The sequence below is a fragment of the Aplidium turbinatum genome, chromosome 11, assembly GCF_918807975.1.
Source record: "Aplidium turbinatum chromosome 11, kaAplTurb1.1, whole genome shotgun sequence".
Taxonomy (NCBI): domain Eukaryota; kingdom Metazoa; phylum Chordata; class Ascidiacea; order Aplousobranchia; family Polyclinidae; genus Aplidium; species Aplidium turbinatum.
Genome location: NC_137482.1, coordinates 6,590,600 through 6,605,465, shown reverse-complemented (window position 1 = coordinate 6,605,465; position 14,866 = coordinate 6,590,600). Strand labels below are relative to the sequence as shown.

Below are 14,866 nucleotides of genomic sequence, written 5' to 3'. Positions count from 1 at the left end.
GCTACAATATAATGAAATTATTTGATCTATATCTGGATGCTTAATTAAAATGCAAGCTTGTGTAAAGCTTTCTTCTTTATAGTAGCGTGTTTAAATGTGGTAGTTATTCGCAGTACTGCAACTTAATTAGATTTTAAAACGATTTATTATTAGTAGTAAAACCTATAGCTTGGCGTTATAGCTTATTTTTTGCCAGCATTGCTTTATATAAATTACTTGTGAGTGGAACTTAATGGCACAAGGTTGCGTTTCGAATTGGTAAAAGCTCCAGGCTCCATTCGATATTTTTGAGCATCTCTGAGAAATTACAAGGTTATTGATTAATAACAAGAAGAATTATCTGCCTCAGGCAAATAATTGAACTATCCGAGACACAAATACATCGTAAATATTTAAAAGTTATAACGTTTTTTTTTTACAATTAATTTCATGTGGGCTGCAAAAGTAGTGTCACAGCTGCCAACAAAAAATGAATAGATTCAGCAGGCGATAAACAGTTGTAGGCTACTGTAGGCTTAAAAATGCAGTTTTAAAGCAATTTGCAATTAGTTAAAATGTAGGCCTAAGCAAAGCTGATTATTCTGGCAGATGTTATGTGCCCTACTGTGGAATACCAATGTCCTGTAAAAGACGACAAAAGTTCTGCAAATTAAGTTTAAGCCTCAATCGTTAGACAAAAAACATGTGCAAGCTTTTAGACAGAAAGTAGGCTAATTGCTCACATTTTTTCACCATCAAAGCGTAATATTCATCATATTCATTTTATTTATGGGGTCTGCTACTATTCGGTGAGTCCGATTCGGTGAGTCCAATTCGGTGAGTTCCTAACTTCTAACCCTTAACCCTAACCCCTAACCCCAAACCCTAAAACGGCAATGATAATTAGGCTACGGTACCCGATAATTTAAAAATAAAATTAAAAAAAAAACCCTTTAAGGGATCGGACTCACCGAATCGGACTCACCGAAACGGGCCATTCCGTTATTTATGCATAGGCGATATTTATCATTTCACAGCAGTTTTTTTGCAAAGGGAGGCTATTCCATAACCGCCTAAAAAAAGATGGAAAATACTATGCTAATAATATTTGGATTAACTGTTTGTCACTATACATATATTTGTAAATAACAATTGAGTGCTACTGTTACTGCCAAATGGATAGCGTTGCAAAAAGAAGCCCGATAAGACTCTCAAGGCAGTTTTAACATAAAGAAACATTTACAACTTACTGGGCGCATAAACTTAAAATATAGCTGCCATGTGCAATAGTTTATAAAAAATATCACAACTGTTTTGAGCAGCAGTGTTTTTTAGCAGGTGTCGCTAAACTACGGCACACGGGCCAGATCAGCTTTGCAAATTAGCTCTTTTAAGTAGCCCCTTCTGCAAAGAAATGCGAAAAATAACAAACGAATATAGGCTATAGACTACAGCTTTTTATAAGTTACAAAAAATTGTCATAAATTAACATCAAATATAACAACCAAGCGAGTCAAATGACGCATATGAGAAGTAGGCAATAGGCATATCTTATTCAACATTTTTTCAAACACTCATCTTAGAGTTAGACGAATGACATTGTTTTTAACCGAAAGTTATTTTATTTTTGTAACGTTGCATGTGAAGGATGCAAGCCGACAGGGAGAGCAGCGTTGACAGGAGGTGTCCAGCAGGTACTTTTGTACTCGGGCCCGTGATTATTTCAGAGGCTCGTTATTTTGAGGTTCTTTTCCAAGACGTGGAACGTGATGTCAGAGACAGAGCTCTCTCGCGCTACAAGGCCCAAAACTTGAGATACCACCGCGTGTTCTTTGCGTAGTAGGGGAAAGTGGTGTAACGTGGACCAGTGTGTAATTTGGACCAGTCCCCTAACTCAAAAAATAAAAATCGTTTTGTCAGTATTTTTGAACAGCTTGAAAGAAAAAAAAATAATAGCCCGGATGTGAAAAACTCAGCTCATTAGGTTTAGAAACGTGGACGGGAGATTGGAATTTGTGGTTTTGGGTATGCTGATGTTATTTTGGGGAGTTGATTGCTAAGCGCTGAGACGTTATTGGCATGACGTTTGAGTCTGATATGATGTTGGTATTATCTTTAACCTATAAGAAGATGTTGTGCTCAATTACAAGACTTGTAACCAAGTGTGAAAGTCATAGTTGGTAATTTTTAACAGTGCATGACAGTGTGTAATTTGAACCAATCATCTCACCTATGCAGCATCGCGTCAGTTTAAAATTCCCAAAACTGTAGTGTTAAAACATGTCCATAACAGGCTACCAATAAATATGCTACACAAGTGTCAAAAACCATTGGTCGACAACTTGATCTTCCCGAAAATATTGAAGATCAACTGGTCAAACATGTTTTGGAAATGGAGTGAAGATTTTATGGTTTAGGGGCCATAGATTTAAGAAAGCTTGCCTATGACATTGCGTCTGCCAATAATATCAATACCCGCTTCAACAGTGAAAAGGGTCTGGCTGAAAAAGATTGGCTTAAGGGATTCTTGAACCGTCATCCAGAAATTTCATTTCGAAGACCTCAAGCAACTTCAGTTGAAATTACATACTCCAATGGTCCAAAATACACACCCCAATGGTCCAAAATACACACCATATGTGTAATTTGGACCATTTTTGAACATTTTTTATTGCTTAATTATTCTGTAATTTTTTATTGTATGTGATTTATATTTTCTACACCGGTTTGCAAGTACCTAGACTGTATCTGGGTGAAAAATAATACACATTGACCGGAAGTTGGCTGAGTTGTGCTTATTTTTCTTTAAGGGGTTCAAAATACACACCTTTCCCCTACGTATTTTATCAGATGTGTCTTGATTTGGGTCCAAAGATCTCATTAGTTTCGGGCCCAAATTACTTCTCAACGGCCCTGGATAGAGATTTTTAGCTTATCCATTGTACAAAATATATTAAAAAACTTGCCAGAGTGTTTCGTTATCACAACTTTCCGGCCCTTTTGTGAAAGGAGCTTAATCACTCTTAGTTTATAGGCTTGAAATTTATAAAAGTATAGAAATCGTTTAGAATAAACATAAAACTACTTTTTAGTTTTTATTTGTACAGTATTGCATCATTTCAGATTTCTTAGTAGGAAAGCTATTTCTTTTGCAATTAAAAATGCTTGTCAAGTTTTGGACCACTTTTTTTGTAGTTAGTTATTTCTTGGGCTTGTTTTTGGAAACAGAAGGTAAGCAGAAATATGAGTAGGCTATAACTGTATCGTAGCACTCTAACCAAATCTTCTTCTGTAATGTAAGGCAGTGTAGTTTCGTCTAGGAAACATATTTTGTTTTAATTCAAAATTTGTGCTACAAGGCATCAAAGCAAGAACTTTTTGTACTGCATTTGAAACGGACACCTTAACAATATATTTCAAAATAAAATAACTAAGTGCAAACAAATTAAATTGATAGAGTCTTTTCCGGATTATTGCAATGAGGCCTACACGCCATCCATGCAGCTATCCTCAATTTCGTTTGGAATTGTATACGAAAGTCAAAAAACGCTACATAGAAAACAAGCTCGTATTCAAATGTAAATTGAAGAAATTTTATGAAAATTTCCTTTGCTATTTGCGACTTGACCATGCGTATTACTCATTGTTGATAAAGAGGTAGAAAAGTCGACTAATTAGTAATTACTGCTTAAAGTCATTTGTTTTTTGAAAAGTCTAATATTCTAATGCATGGGCTAGTGTCACCGAGATTACTTGCTTTATAAATGTTAGCCCAATAACTTTGGAAAGCTAGCCTATGGTCTAATCAGTTCCCAATCCGTCGTATAGCCTACTAGCAAAGTTTCATCAGTTCATAAAATATTATTTTGCAATTCTACATACAACTAGCCTCGGTCGCACTGAATGAGCAAAACTCAGTGAAACAATCGACTTGCAATTGCTGTAGGATCCAACTTCTTTCTACATTCTCAATCAGTCCGGATGCAAAACCTAGCTTCCGGAGCTGGTTTCGGTTCAAGTTAAGTCCTTATTGTAACATATTGGTTTGTTCCAGGATGTCAGTACCACTTGGGAGATAACTCAACAATTGCGTTACCATCAAGACGCAGAAGGCAGGCAGACAATGACTACGACGAAAACGTAATCCGGACAACACAATTGCGAAGTTTCTTCACGGGATGTATGTCTGTTATGGTAAGTAGCCTGACCATGATTGATGATAATGGTTAATGATAATGATAATAACAATATTATATGATAATAATGATAACGACCAATCTTGCTCTTTTAATGAATCATCATCAGTCGCCATCTTCGCTTGAAGCAGACTGCACATTAACATGGATTACCTGTTTCCATGAGTTAAGGTTTCGAACTAGCTCCCCCCAGTGTGGCCGAGTTGAGTTCGGTCCATGCGTGGATGTTTTCATGTCATCGTTTTGGTTGTCTTTCTGTTGACATTAGATACTGTGTGCAGATTTTGCTGACATTGCAGTTTGATCTTTTAGTGTGGCAGAACAGTTTTAGAACTTTTGATTGTATTACCAAAAATTGGAATTGGATGTAACTTCGTTGTAGTCAATTGGTCTTCTATTTTTATGCAGTCGTTGCGTTTTGTTGGTCATGCTTCTCGTGATGTGATTTTGGAGAATGCTGAGTTTTTTGATGGTTGTTGACGTCCAATTTAAGCATGTTAAACTGTAGAGCACGGCTAGTAAAACGGGGTTTATTTTGCTTTCCGATTGATTGGGAGTTTATTGGAATTTAAAAACTTGTTGTAAGGAGGTTTCTCCATTGCTGGTCGCGGATAGTTTGTAGCCAAAACATAGGCTACGAATTCCTGGTACTTGCTCTATTTGTTTTTGGTATACAGTGAGATTAAGTGTTTTGTAGATTTTATCGGTTGTGATATATTTAGTTTTGGACACATTTATTTGAAGGCCGAATTTAGCAGCGTTTTTTTGACAAATTATCTTGAAATTCCTGTATTTTCTGTGTAGAGTTGTTGATTATGGCAATGTCGTCTGCGTAGCTCAGGTTAGATCGGAGGCTACGCAACCACCAACGTGAATCCACTTTTAAACTCATTTTCCGTTTCTGGGACTGTTGCAGCAGCTGTGATGCAAAACAAGACAGCGGACACCTAGTTTAACACCTTTCCGAATATCCGATTAATTAGGTTGTCCTTATGTTTGTTTTGATTAGTGCTTTTGAGTTGTGGTAGGTTGTTTTTAAAAGGCAGATGTACAATATTTTTTGTTACCGTATGTAACGTTTTATGCAAAAGTCAGGGTTGATCTCTAAGTGGTCAAAACTGGTTTTGACCACTAAGCGGTATAAACCTGGTTTCAACCGGTGAACACTAGGTTTAAACCGGTCAAAACCCAGAAAAATATTTTTATGTAGTGAATGGTCGGCTACCTGGGCTATGGGCTATTTAAGAAATATAAAAGCAGTTGTAAGTTGTGACCATTTTGACATGCAGGCCTCGAAATGGCTGGCGGCCATGGCCGCCTGAACTTTCAGTAATGCCCGCCAATACCGACCTGTCAGGCAGCCACAGATGGCTTGCCTGTAAAATTCATACGAAAGATTATATTTATCTTGGATTTTTCTCTTGCTTCAGCGCTGCCAAAAACAAGACATCAAACAACGTTAAGACTACTACCTTAATTACATGTCGTGCTACGTCTTATATGCTACGCAACGGGAGGGAAAATGTTACGCAAATTTTATGGCAAAATTGATGGCAAATGTTTTTCATAAAAAAAAAATTTGTTAGAATAAATTCTTGTACTTCAGTTGACTGTGCAAATAGTTCATCGTTCTACCAAGCATCTTTTGGTTCATCAAAAACTTATTTTTAGAATTTGAATTTTCTCAATAATTAAAATAACCAACTGATTGAAATATCAAAAATAAACAGAGAAATTGAATATTTTTTGTTCCAAATCCAGCATTTAGGTTATTGTTGATCAAAACAAAATATAGTTGAACATCATTACTAAACATGGAGGGTAATATTTTTAATTCAATTGAAAAGCAACTTGATTCATACACTAAAGGGGTTTTGACCAGTAATAGGTGGTCAAAACTGCCCGGTTTAAACCAGGTTTTAACCGGGCCGTTTCGATCAACCCTGCCAAAAGTTGCCAAAGATGGCGTAGTCTAACACTGTCAAAGGGCTTTTTGAAGTCAAGAAAGATAATATGAACGGAGTTGTTGAATTCGATACACATAATTTGTTCCAAAGCTAAGATTTGTTCCATTGTTCCTCTTCCTGGTTGGTAAGCTGCTTGTGTTCGGGACAAATATGCATCTAGATTATTTTTACGCGTGCAGCTATAATAGTGACGAAAAGTTTGTAGATATGGCTGACTAGATTTATTGAACGGTAGTTGCTGCAGTCAAGTCTATTGCCTTTCTTGAAGATTACAATTGTTCGAGCTTTTTTGAGATTGATGGGTATCTTTTTTGTCGTTAGGAATTAGAGTTGAAGACATTGCTGTGGTTACTGTAGAGGTGTTGCTGTGATTAGAGGTTCACCTTCTGTTATATGTGCCAATTGCCATTTTACCATAAACAGAGATTATTTAAGATAAATAGAAGCCCTTCTATTGCCAGACGTAATAAAAGCCTTCATATCCCCTTCTCTAAATATCCCTGGGTACTTCGAATATATTCCGTCTATACCTGGACTTTTCTCACACATTGAATTAATTGCAACACTTTTAATGATTAATGAAGCCAAAATGAGCTTTGAGCAAATACTTTGCTTTACTGAAAAGTTACAAAAGACAAAAAAAAACGTAAAAAATATCAAGCAAATAACCAAAACTGTCAAAACGTTTCCGGACCTGGCTGATTATATTTAGTCTAGGCCTATACTTGTTAAGTTTAATCGTTCAGTTACATCCTAAAAGGATCCTTTTATAATTAATTTTCCATCGGTATAATTCTCCATCCTTATAAGTTTTCATGCAGGCGGTGGGATGACGCAGCAGGTAAGGCGCTCACTTTCCAAGCATGCAATCCTGGGTGTAATAAATTGGGTGGGCGTAGTTTCTGAAGGAAAGGCGGCCCAGAGAAAGCAACTGGCCACCTTATTCTCGCTAGTACTGACTGCTGAAGGCTTGGTATAGTAAGAATCTCATCTTCTTACCCCCCCCCCCCCCCCAATGCCTGGATTAATTATGCGACTTGCCTTTTTATCTTCAACAACGAGGAATCGTATTAGAGGTTAATAGACGTCAGCGCTTTACTTCATCGCATATACTGTCGAATCGTTTAAAAAATTAGGACAATTCCTAAACGAGTTCTAGAAATGGTGGTTACGTATTTGAAAATGACCCGATAGGCGAGTTGCTTGGAGGATAATTTTTTTGTTTCAAGCAACTGTGAAAACGCTTTCTTACTAATTATCACTGCTTGCAAAAACAACTGTGACTGAAGACAATCTTTTGGTTCGAAATGTATCTACTCTAGCCTATATACTGTAGTACAACTTATTCTATACTGCAACCTGCAAGTCATGTTGCGGTGTTTATTTTTGCAAGCACGGAATTTGAAATCAGTAGAAAGATATTTCGTATTTCTTATTTACTTTTAGTAATAACTAAAATTACTTTTTAATTTGAAACATAAAACAAACTAAAGGCAGCAACTAAAATATTGCACCAACAAGACAAAATAATTAATTGATGCCTTTTTCAGGTGCCGGAATCAACTTATGACTGGAGAAGCAACATTGACTTTTCCGTTCTGGATACATTATGGTATTTAAATAATGCCGATATAAACTGCGGGTACGTTTGCCAAACTTAGAAATGATAAAAGTGATGTTCATTCGACCACTTTTGCGCTTTCATTTTCTAACAAAATTATACTAGAATTGAAAAACACCCCAATTGTCGTTACATGTCAACTGTATGTAACTGTATCGTGTTGGATGGAGTTTGATTTTTGCAATAATGTAGGCTTATTAGTAGGGCAACCAAAAGTCAATAAAGTCAAAATTTTTCTGCCTTGTTCAAAGTTTATAAAACGTCCAGAAACTAAATTTCAGGCTGACATGAAGAGAGGTTTCAAAGTTATTAAGTCAAAAAAAAGTCAAATTTTTTGGTTAGGTCAAAATTTTCTTTTAACACAGTTTTTCTTCTCTCTATTGATATTTTATTAAAGCTACACAGATACTGATTTTTTGTTGCAATTTATGTTGCTATTCTGACGTAATAATCCATTTGTTGCAATTTCTGTGGTAATAGTCTTGTTTCGCCTTGCCAAATTGGAAAATGGGACGAGATGATATTTCACCACATTTATATAGCCTGCTGAGGAACTCCCAAGCAACTTCTGTATCAGTAGTGAGAAGTTTGTCCATTTTAGAAAAAAATTTGACGAGAGACAGGAATTTCAAAGGCGATAATGTGAAACATTACTTGATGTTGAAGTATAATACTGCAGAATCCCCTCAGTAATTTCGGGATATTTAAAGACACTCCATATTTATCTTTTGCAGTTTTTCGAGTGATTTTCGTCAGGCCTACATGTTCGTTAGCTGTGGTGTCATTGAGTCTTCCACATTTTTCTTTTATTTTATTAGAAAAAGAAGATATTCTTACCTTACGGTTTGATTTCTAACATGCTTTGTATTTCGCATTTGGGTTGCAAACGCAGAAAGTTATTGGTCAAAATTAGGTCAAAATTTGTAAATTATAAAGTCAAAATTTTAAGTTTTTAGGTCAAAAATTTGGTTGCCCTACTTATTAGTATTTTTCCTGGAGGGTATGCGTTGTATAATGGTGTAACATTTGTAGCGACATTATATAGTTTATATAGTTATAAAATATTATATTGCTATACCCCCGTTAGCTCAGTGTTGTTACGCACCCGGCTCAAGATCACGCGGCACAAGTTCGACTCTCGGAGTGTGCGCTTGAGCAACGCACTTTCATGACTGCTCTCCATTCAGCGGCACCTAGTGAATGGAAAATTCCCCGGCAACAACACTTCAACAATCGGAAAACTTCACTCTGACAATCTCGGTAACCGGCCCTGCGTCAAGAGTCTCTACACTCTACAGGTATGGGAAAATACCAGGAATAGCCTATCAAGGCTTTGTCAGTTCGAGAATAAAGATTCAAAAATCAACCAATAAAAACTACTTATTTCTTCGAGAATTTTAATCAAATATTTGAGGTAAGCATCCGCCTTAAACCGCTTGCGTCCTTGATTAACTCAAAACAGAGTTTCGAAGTATGAGAAATCTTGTCTGTTCTAAGATCACCGTAACACAATAACATCAAACCGATAAGTCAATTTTGCGGTTAGAAAACAAGACAGACAAAATTTGGTTTATTAATTATTGGTTTCAGGTTTCTTTACATGGTGATTATATTTATGAAGGTTCGGCACTGGTCGTGCATCGTGCTGGAAGGACAACTTAATTACGTATCTTAACGTGCAATCTGACCTTGTTGCTCCAGTTCGTACTTGTATAAACCAGTTTGCAGAAGATTATTCTTACAGTCCACCACGAAGTAAGTCATCAAAAATATTTTAATTCTTTAGTGGTTTAAAACTAAATATCGTATTCAATACAAAAAAAAACAAAAAAACTTATTTGTCTTTTAGAGCTACAGACATGTTTTCATCTGAGAGGTTAAGTTGTAACGATTTCATGCATCAATATACCACCAAGGCAATTCATTTTTTTAGGAGTAGCGTTTGCACACATCACGATTCGACACAAATTACTGCGCTAAACTGTTGTGAATCAGACCCATCTTAATTAGTTTACATGGTAGCGTACTGTCATTGTCATATCGTTCTCTGTTATGACTGTAGCAGTGTAATGATTTCGAACTATTGTTGTCTCAGTTTCATGCCACAAATAATAGTTTCCTGTGATGTTATGTTTCGTTGCAACACACTTATGTTTAGATGGTAATGGTGGTACGAAAACTAGATTGATTCCCATACGTACCGGTACTCACTTTTTCAGATCGATACGCACAGGTTGTGGTACAATCAAGGAAGAAGCGTGGGTTCGATGTCGACCCACGACTGGAGTATTCCTTTTGTCTCGATGATAGAACGGAGCTTGAGCTTCGACAGTCGTTAAATTTCCAACGACTTTCGGAGTTTATTGAACGAGAAACAACAACAGAGTAAGGTTTTAAAAATTTTAAATTTGTTCAACACTTAAAATAATCCAAGCATTGATAGTGATAAAACAAGACAGAAAACTAAAAAGCCATAATGCATTTAAAAAAATGTGTATAGCATTGCCTACGTAGCCTATTTCGAAAGTTCAAAAAAGTAAAACCATTTGTAACAAGCAAAATTTACAAAAATGGTTGTGTTGTCTTTAATGTTTTGCAGATACCTTAAAGCTGGTTTATCTCAAAGTCAAATTAACAATAATATTGCAGAAATCTTTTCTAGACGTATACTTTGGGTTCAAAACAAGCTACTGCGAGATAATAGGTGTGAGTGAACTTAGCACCCAGCAGATTTTCGCAGGAATTTATAAAATGCAAACTCTAGTATTAAATTAGCATTGTGTAAAACGTGTTTTGATCACGACAGAACCTGCTATTCCACCAACACTCAAAACACTCGAAGGTCTGACTGGCCAAGCAGGTTTGTGGTGTTAACCAGGACAGACTCACCAGTTCGAGAACCACTAGAAGACTGCGGGAGAATGTTCTTTCCTGAAGGTTACTTTTGTATATAACGTCTTGTCTTGTGAAATCAAAGTGTTACTTTTTTCAATGAAAATCAAATTTTACTTTTATTGTTTTAAAACATTATTTTTCAAAATATTTACTTTGATTGTTAGAATTTGTTAAAGCATTTCTGTTTGCTGGAGCCAGAATAAACCTTGACACCGATTTGTTTAAAACTTTGCTTTTGGAAATTTTTGTTGCTTGGACTTGTAAAAACTTTTTTTCTTCTTGTTTATTGTTTTTGCTTTATAACCAATCTCAAAAAAGTTCACTTAAATCTAAAAACAGTAGAATAATGCTAATTAACATTGATTTTAATGAAGAAAGGTGTGAAAAGTTTTGCAATTATGGAGAAAAATGCAGATTTCTTAAAATATTGAACATCATCTTGTAGACGTTATCCTATATAAGACTTTTTTATTATAATATGATGTCAACAAAATGGTAAAGGTTCAAAGATAAAGCTAAAAAGTGATCAAATAGGACAAAAAACATAACTGTGAGTGAAACAGCTACATTTTTGTTTTTTAAAATATGTGTGCTTTTGTGATTGGGTCTACCGGATATGCAAACCTCTGTAAGTAGGCAATTTTCTCACAAAAACTCAAACAGAACTCGATGGAGAAAAACGTAGATCATGGTGAGAGGTGCCAAAAATTTGCGCCAAAAAATGTTTATTGGTCTTTAAAAATGATGATTTTACCAAGGATATAATTTTTCCGTTTTATTTTTCATTTCAAAACTTTTCAAATGAATTTTTTTACTCGCATAAAGTTATCCAATTGGTAACATCACATGATTGCCATAACTTTCTTGTCACGAAGAAAATACTTCTTTGTCTCTTCACTATGCTGTGAAGTATGAACTGTAGCCTATTCTCTGTACCAAGCTTTATACGTATTGTCCGGTGATCAATTCAGATAAACACATGTCGGTTCAATTCAGTGTCACTTCAGTTTTGTTCTAAAATCTGACCACCACAGAGAAAATCATTATTCGCCTCGATTGCTCTGTTGATTAAGCGTCCCACTTTGTGCACGAATCAACCTCACTATCAAGCGGTGCAGGTTCGGCTCTCTGGATGTGCACTTGAGCAACCCATTTAAAGAAGCGTTTTGGTTTTACCACTTTGTGTTTTCATTTGGCTATCTATAGCAGTGTCGAATGAAGCTTAACAAATATCCAACAAAGAAACTTGCTAACGCAAGTTTAAGTTAGGTAGGCTACTTTTTAATTTGAGCTAAGAAATTATTTTTCTTTAGATTTTCCATCTACCGAGGTATATGACGATCCCATACAGTGGGATGTTTGGAATATATGGACTCCATGTAGTGCCTCTTGTGGCACCGGAAAACGATACAGAGATAGAGCATGTTTGCTCAGCAGCCAGTTTGGTTCCGCCATCAATGCACAGTTCTGTGAGTGTTATTATAAAAATGGTCCTGCAATGGAAGAGGAAAACTGCAATTCTGATCAATGTAAGTAGAAAAACTGTAACAGTAGCAAGGTCTTCTGCCAGTCACAACTAAATGCACGATATCACTGATAGATCCACTAACAGCGAAAGCTCAAAAGTGCAAATTTAACGATTTTTATTTTCTGAATTCAAATTTTCTAAAAAACAAAACAATGCATTAAATTCAAATTCAAGCTCGATGTGGCAGCAATGTCTATATATTTCATTGTTTTTAAGTTACTCTTATCATAGAAATTATTATGACAAGTAGGCTTGCAGTACAGTATAATGTTGAGTTACGTTTTCATAAAATGTAGGCTAGCTACTAGGCGTCTTGAAAGGTTTTCCATAAATTTTGAAACAAGCCTAGCCGGCATCGAATTTAAAACATTAGTTCCAATAGAATTATGTGGTTAAACGAGAAACTTTTATGCTTCAGGTTACTCAGATATTTACAATTGGACAGAGTGGGCTTCTTGGTCCCGTTGCTCGGTGACCTGTGGACAAGGATCTCGAACGCGGTTTCGCAGATGTGCTGGGCCGGGTAACACTTTCTCGGTAAGAATTCTGAAACAACATAAGTAGTTTCAGAGCTATTTGATTGTATGTAGTTTATTTTACCAAGAAGCGTACTGCTCCAGTCCAGTTATGTTGATTTTTTGCAGACATAAGCTGCAAAGTGAAATCTCAACGCCATCGTACGTTTCATACTTTGTTCGACAACTTCAAGTGTGGCAAGAGATAAATGTTAACAACGTTCAACGTTGAATTGATGTATTTTTTAATCCAAAACGTGCTTTTTGTCTAAATGTTTTGACAACAAGTGGAATTTTTACTCTGTCCACTTCGGTGAACGGGTCAGCGTCAGAAGTTCAAAGTTTCTACAAATAAGCAAAATTGATACGACTGAGCTTCCAAAACAATATTTGTCCGTACGCAGACAATAATTTAACAAGAAGTTAGAGTTGTTTCATGAATGAACAACATATAGCCTACATTATTGCTGAAAATACAAGCGTGTTATTTCTTTAATCTTGTAGGATCTGAATCGATGTCCTGGACCTAGTAGTCAAGCATTGCCATGTAGACAAAACCCTTGTTTTTTCAATCCACCTCCAACTCCGCCGCCGCCATCACGCCCAACGCCAATTGCTTATGCCCAGTGGACCCGTTGGGGAAACTGCCCCGTTACCTGCCAAGGTCCAGGGAACCGTGCAACACAAACTCGATTTAGGTAACAACAAGCATACGTTTATTCTATTCTGTTAGTTTATAGCAGCTATTGGATGTTGTTGAAAGTAGAAATGGAGTAGACGATCCACGCGCCTTGGTTTAGGAGCCTTGATTGGTTTCTAATAAACCCTCGTTTGGTTATGAAAACCATTGGTACCCTATTACAAGGTACCACTATTGATACCAGAAACTACCCGAGACTAACCTTAATTCTACTGAAATAAAAGAATAAATGTTTGGCCCTAAAACGCGACAATCAGGTCTTCAAACAAAGATGATTTAACAATTAGGTAAAGTCCAGAGAGGAATCCTACTTAACAGTTTTATATTTTAGCTTCATATTTTCTGGTTTGAAAACAAATTTAAGCTAAATACAATTTATTTTTATGATTTTAATGTTTTACGTAAGGAAAACATTTTAAGTGAAACATTTTCATTTAATTTGTCCTGTTTAGGTGTCCTCTCAATCAGTCGTGCAGGAACCCAGACAGGCAGACAAGACCGTGTCCCCAGTTGAGACCGTGCCAATTTAGACCACAGTAAAAAGATAATTTTTTTATTTCATAAGTTTGATTGATTTTTTTAAAGTTTGATTTTCCAACCTGATTATGACAATGCGTTTTGATCAAACTTGTCGTTCTTGAACTTTAGTGTGGTCTGTGAATATGTCGGTGGTTGTTGTTGCTGAGAATTTGTATTGTTTAAATTTATGTAAACACAGTTTTGTCATATGCAATTAAAATAATAACTTCTTTCCAGTAGGCTAATTCTGAAGCAAATTTAGTAATATTGAACGGTCTAATTATAACAAGTTATATATGTGTTTTAGAATTTTCAATAATGTTTTGCTTTCTTCCAATCATCAGCGTATACCCCTAGTTTAATAGCAACACCAAAATAATTGACTTGTATAGACCAACTTTCAGTTTAATGTTTACCTCATGAAATTCAATAGATGGAGAGTTGATTTGCATGACGAGAAGGTTTGTCATTATTCGAAGCTGTAGTACTTTACTCTCCGTTTGACTCTCTTCAGGAGCTTTTTATCAGAATAATAACAATCATGTTATGGTTTTGTTTATTGTCGCTCTACAACGGCTAAAGATCTTTTAGTGACAGGGCTTATTTTCAATTTTATCAGATTTTAAATGTTACCACGTTGTTATCTGACTTATTTTTACTGCGTTGTGCAAGAAAGAATAGCCTACAATCGATATCGTTTTTGAAGTTTTTGATTTTCGGTGTGACCCGACCTGGAATCGTTCTCAGACCTTATTAGTACCAGAGCCAAACGCAAAGCCCCTCGGTCACTGAAATGTTTCTTTTTTTGTCAGAATAAAATTAACCTAAGTGTGGTGAAATATTTCTGGACAGAAAGAAAGAAAGAAGAAAAAGAAAAAGTAAATTTTGACTAAGCGACTTTGAGAAGTTTTAGGTTAACGAAGGAGTTTTAAACATGAGACGAATT

The 14,866-nt window shown here is 35.9% G+C and overlaps 1 protein-coding gene across 1 annotated transcript; it reads left to right on the top strand.

The window, feature by feature from the left end:
- The first annotated feature begins 3,108 nt into the window (after positions 1 to 3,108).
- Positions 3,109 to 14,753, top strand: LOC145779822 (uncharacterized). The gene is made up of 10 exons (XM_082591473.1): positions 3,109 to 3,210; positions 4,034 to 4,173; positions 7,693 to 7,784; positions 9,385 to 9,518; positions 9,983 to 10,148; positions 10,570 to 10,700; positions 11,972 to 12,187; positions 12,605 to 12,723; positions 13,206 to 13,399; positions 13,854 to 14,753. The coding sequence occupies exons 1-10, from the start codon at positions 3,141 to 3,143 to the stop codon at positions 13,939 to 13,941; spliced, it is 1,350 nt and encodes a 449-aa protein (XP_082447599.1). The 5' UTR covers positions 3,109 to 3,140; the 3' UTR covers positions 13,942 to 14,753.
- Positions 14,754 to 14,866: the final 113 nt, after the last annotated feature.

Bases quoted from the DNA above. Each gene is read 5' to 3' on its own strand.
- LOC145779822 (XM_082591473.1), top strand. From the start codon at position 3,141: ATGCTTGTCAAGTTTTGGACCACTTTTTTTGTAGTTAGTTATTTCTTG. The intron at 10,149-10,569 runs GTAAGGTTTTAA...TGATCACGACAG, and splicing joins GAACGAGAAACAACAACAGA to AACCTGCTATTCCACCAACA. The intron at 12,724-13,205 runs GTAAGAATTCTG...TTAATCTTGTAG, and splicing joins GGCCGGGTAACACTTTCTCG to GATCTGAATCGATGTCCTGG.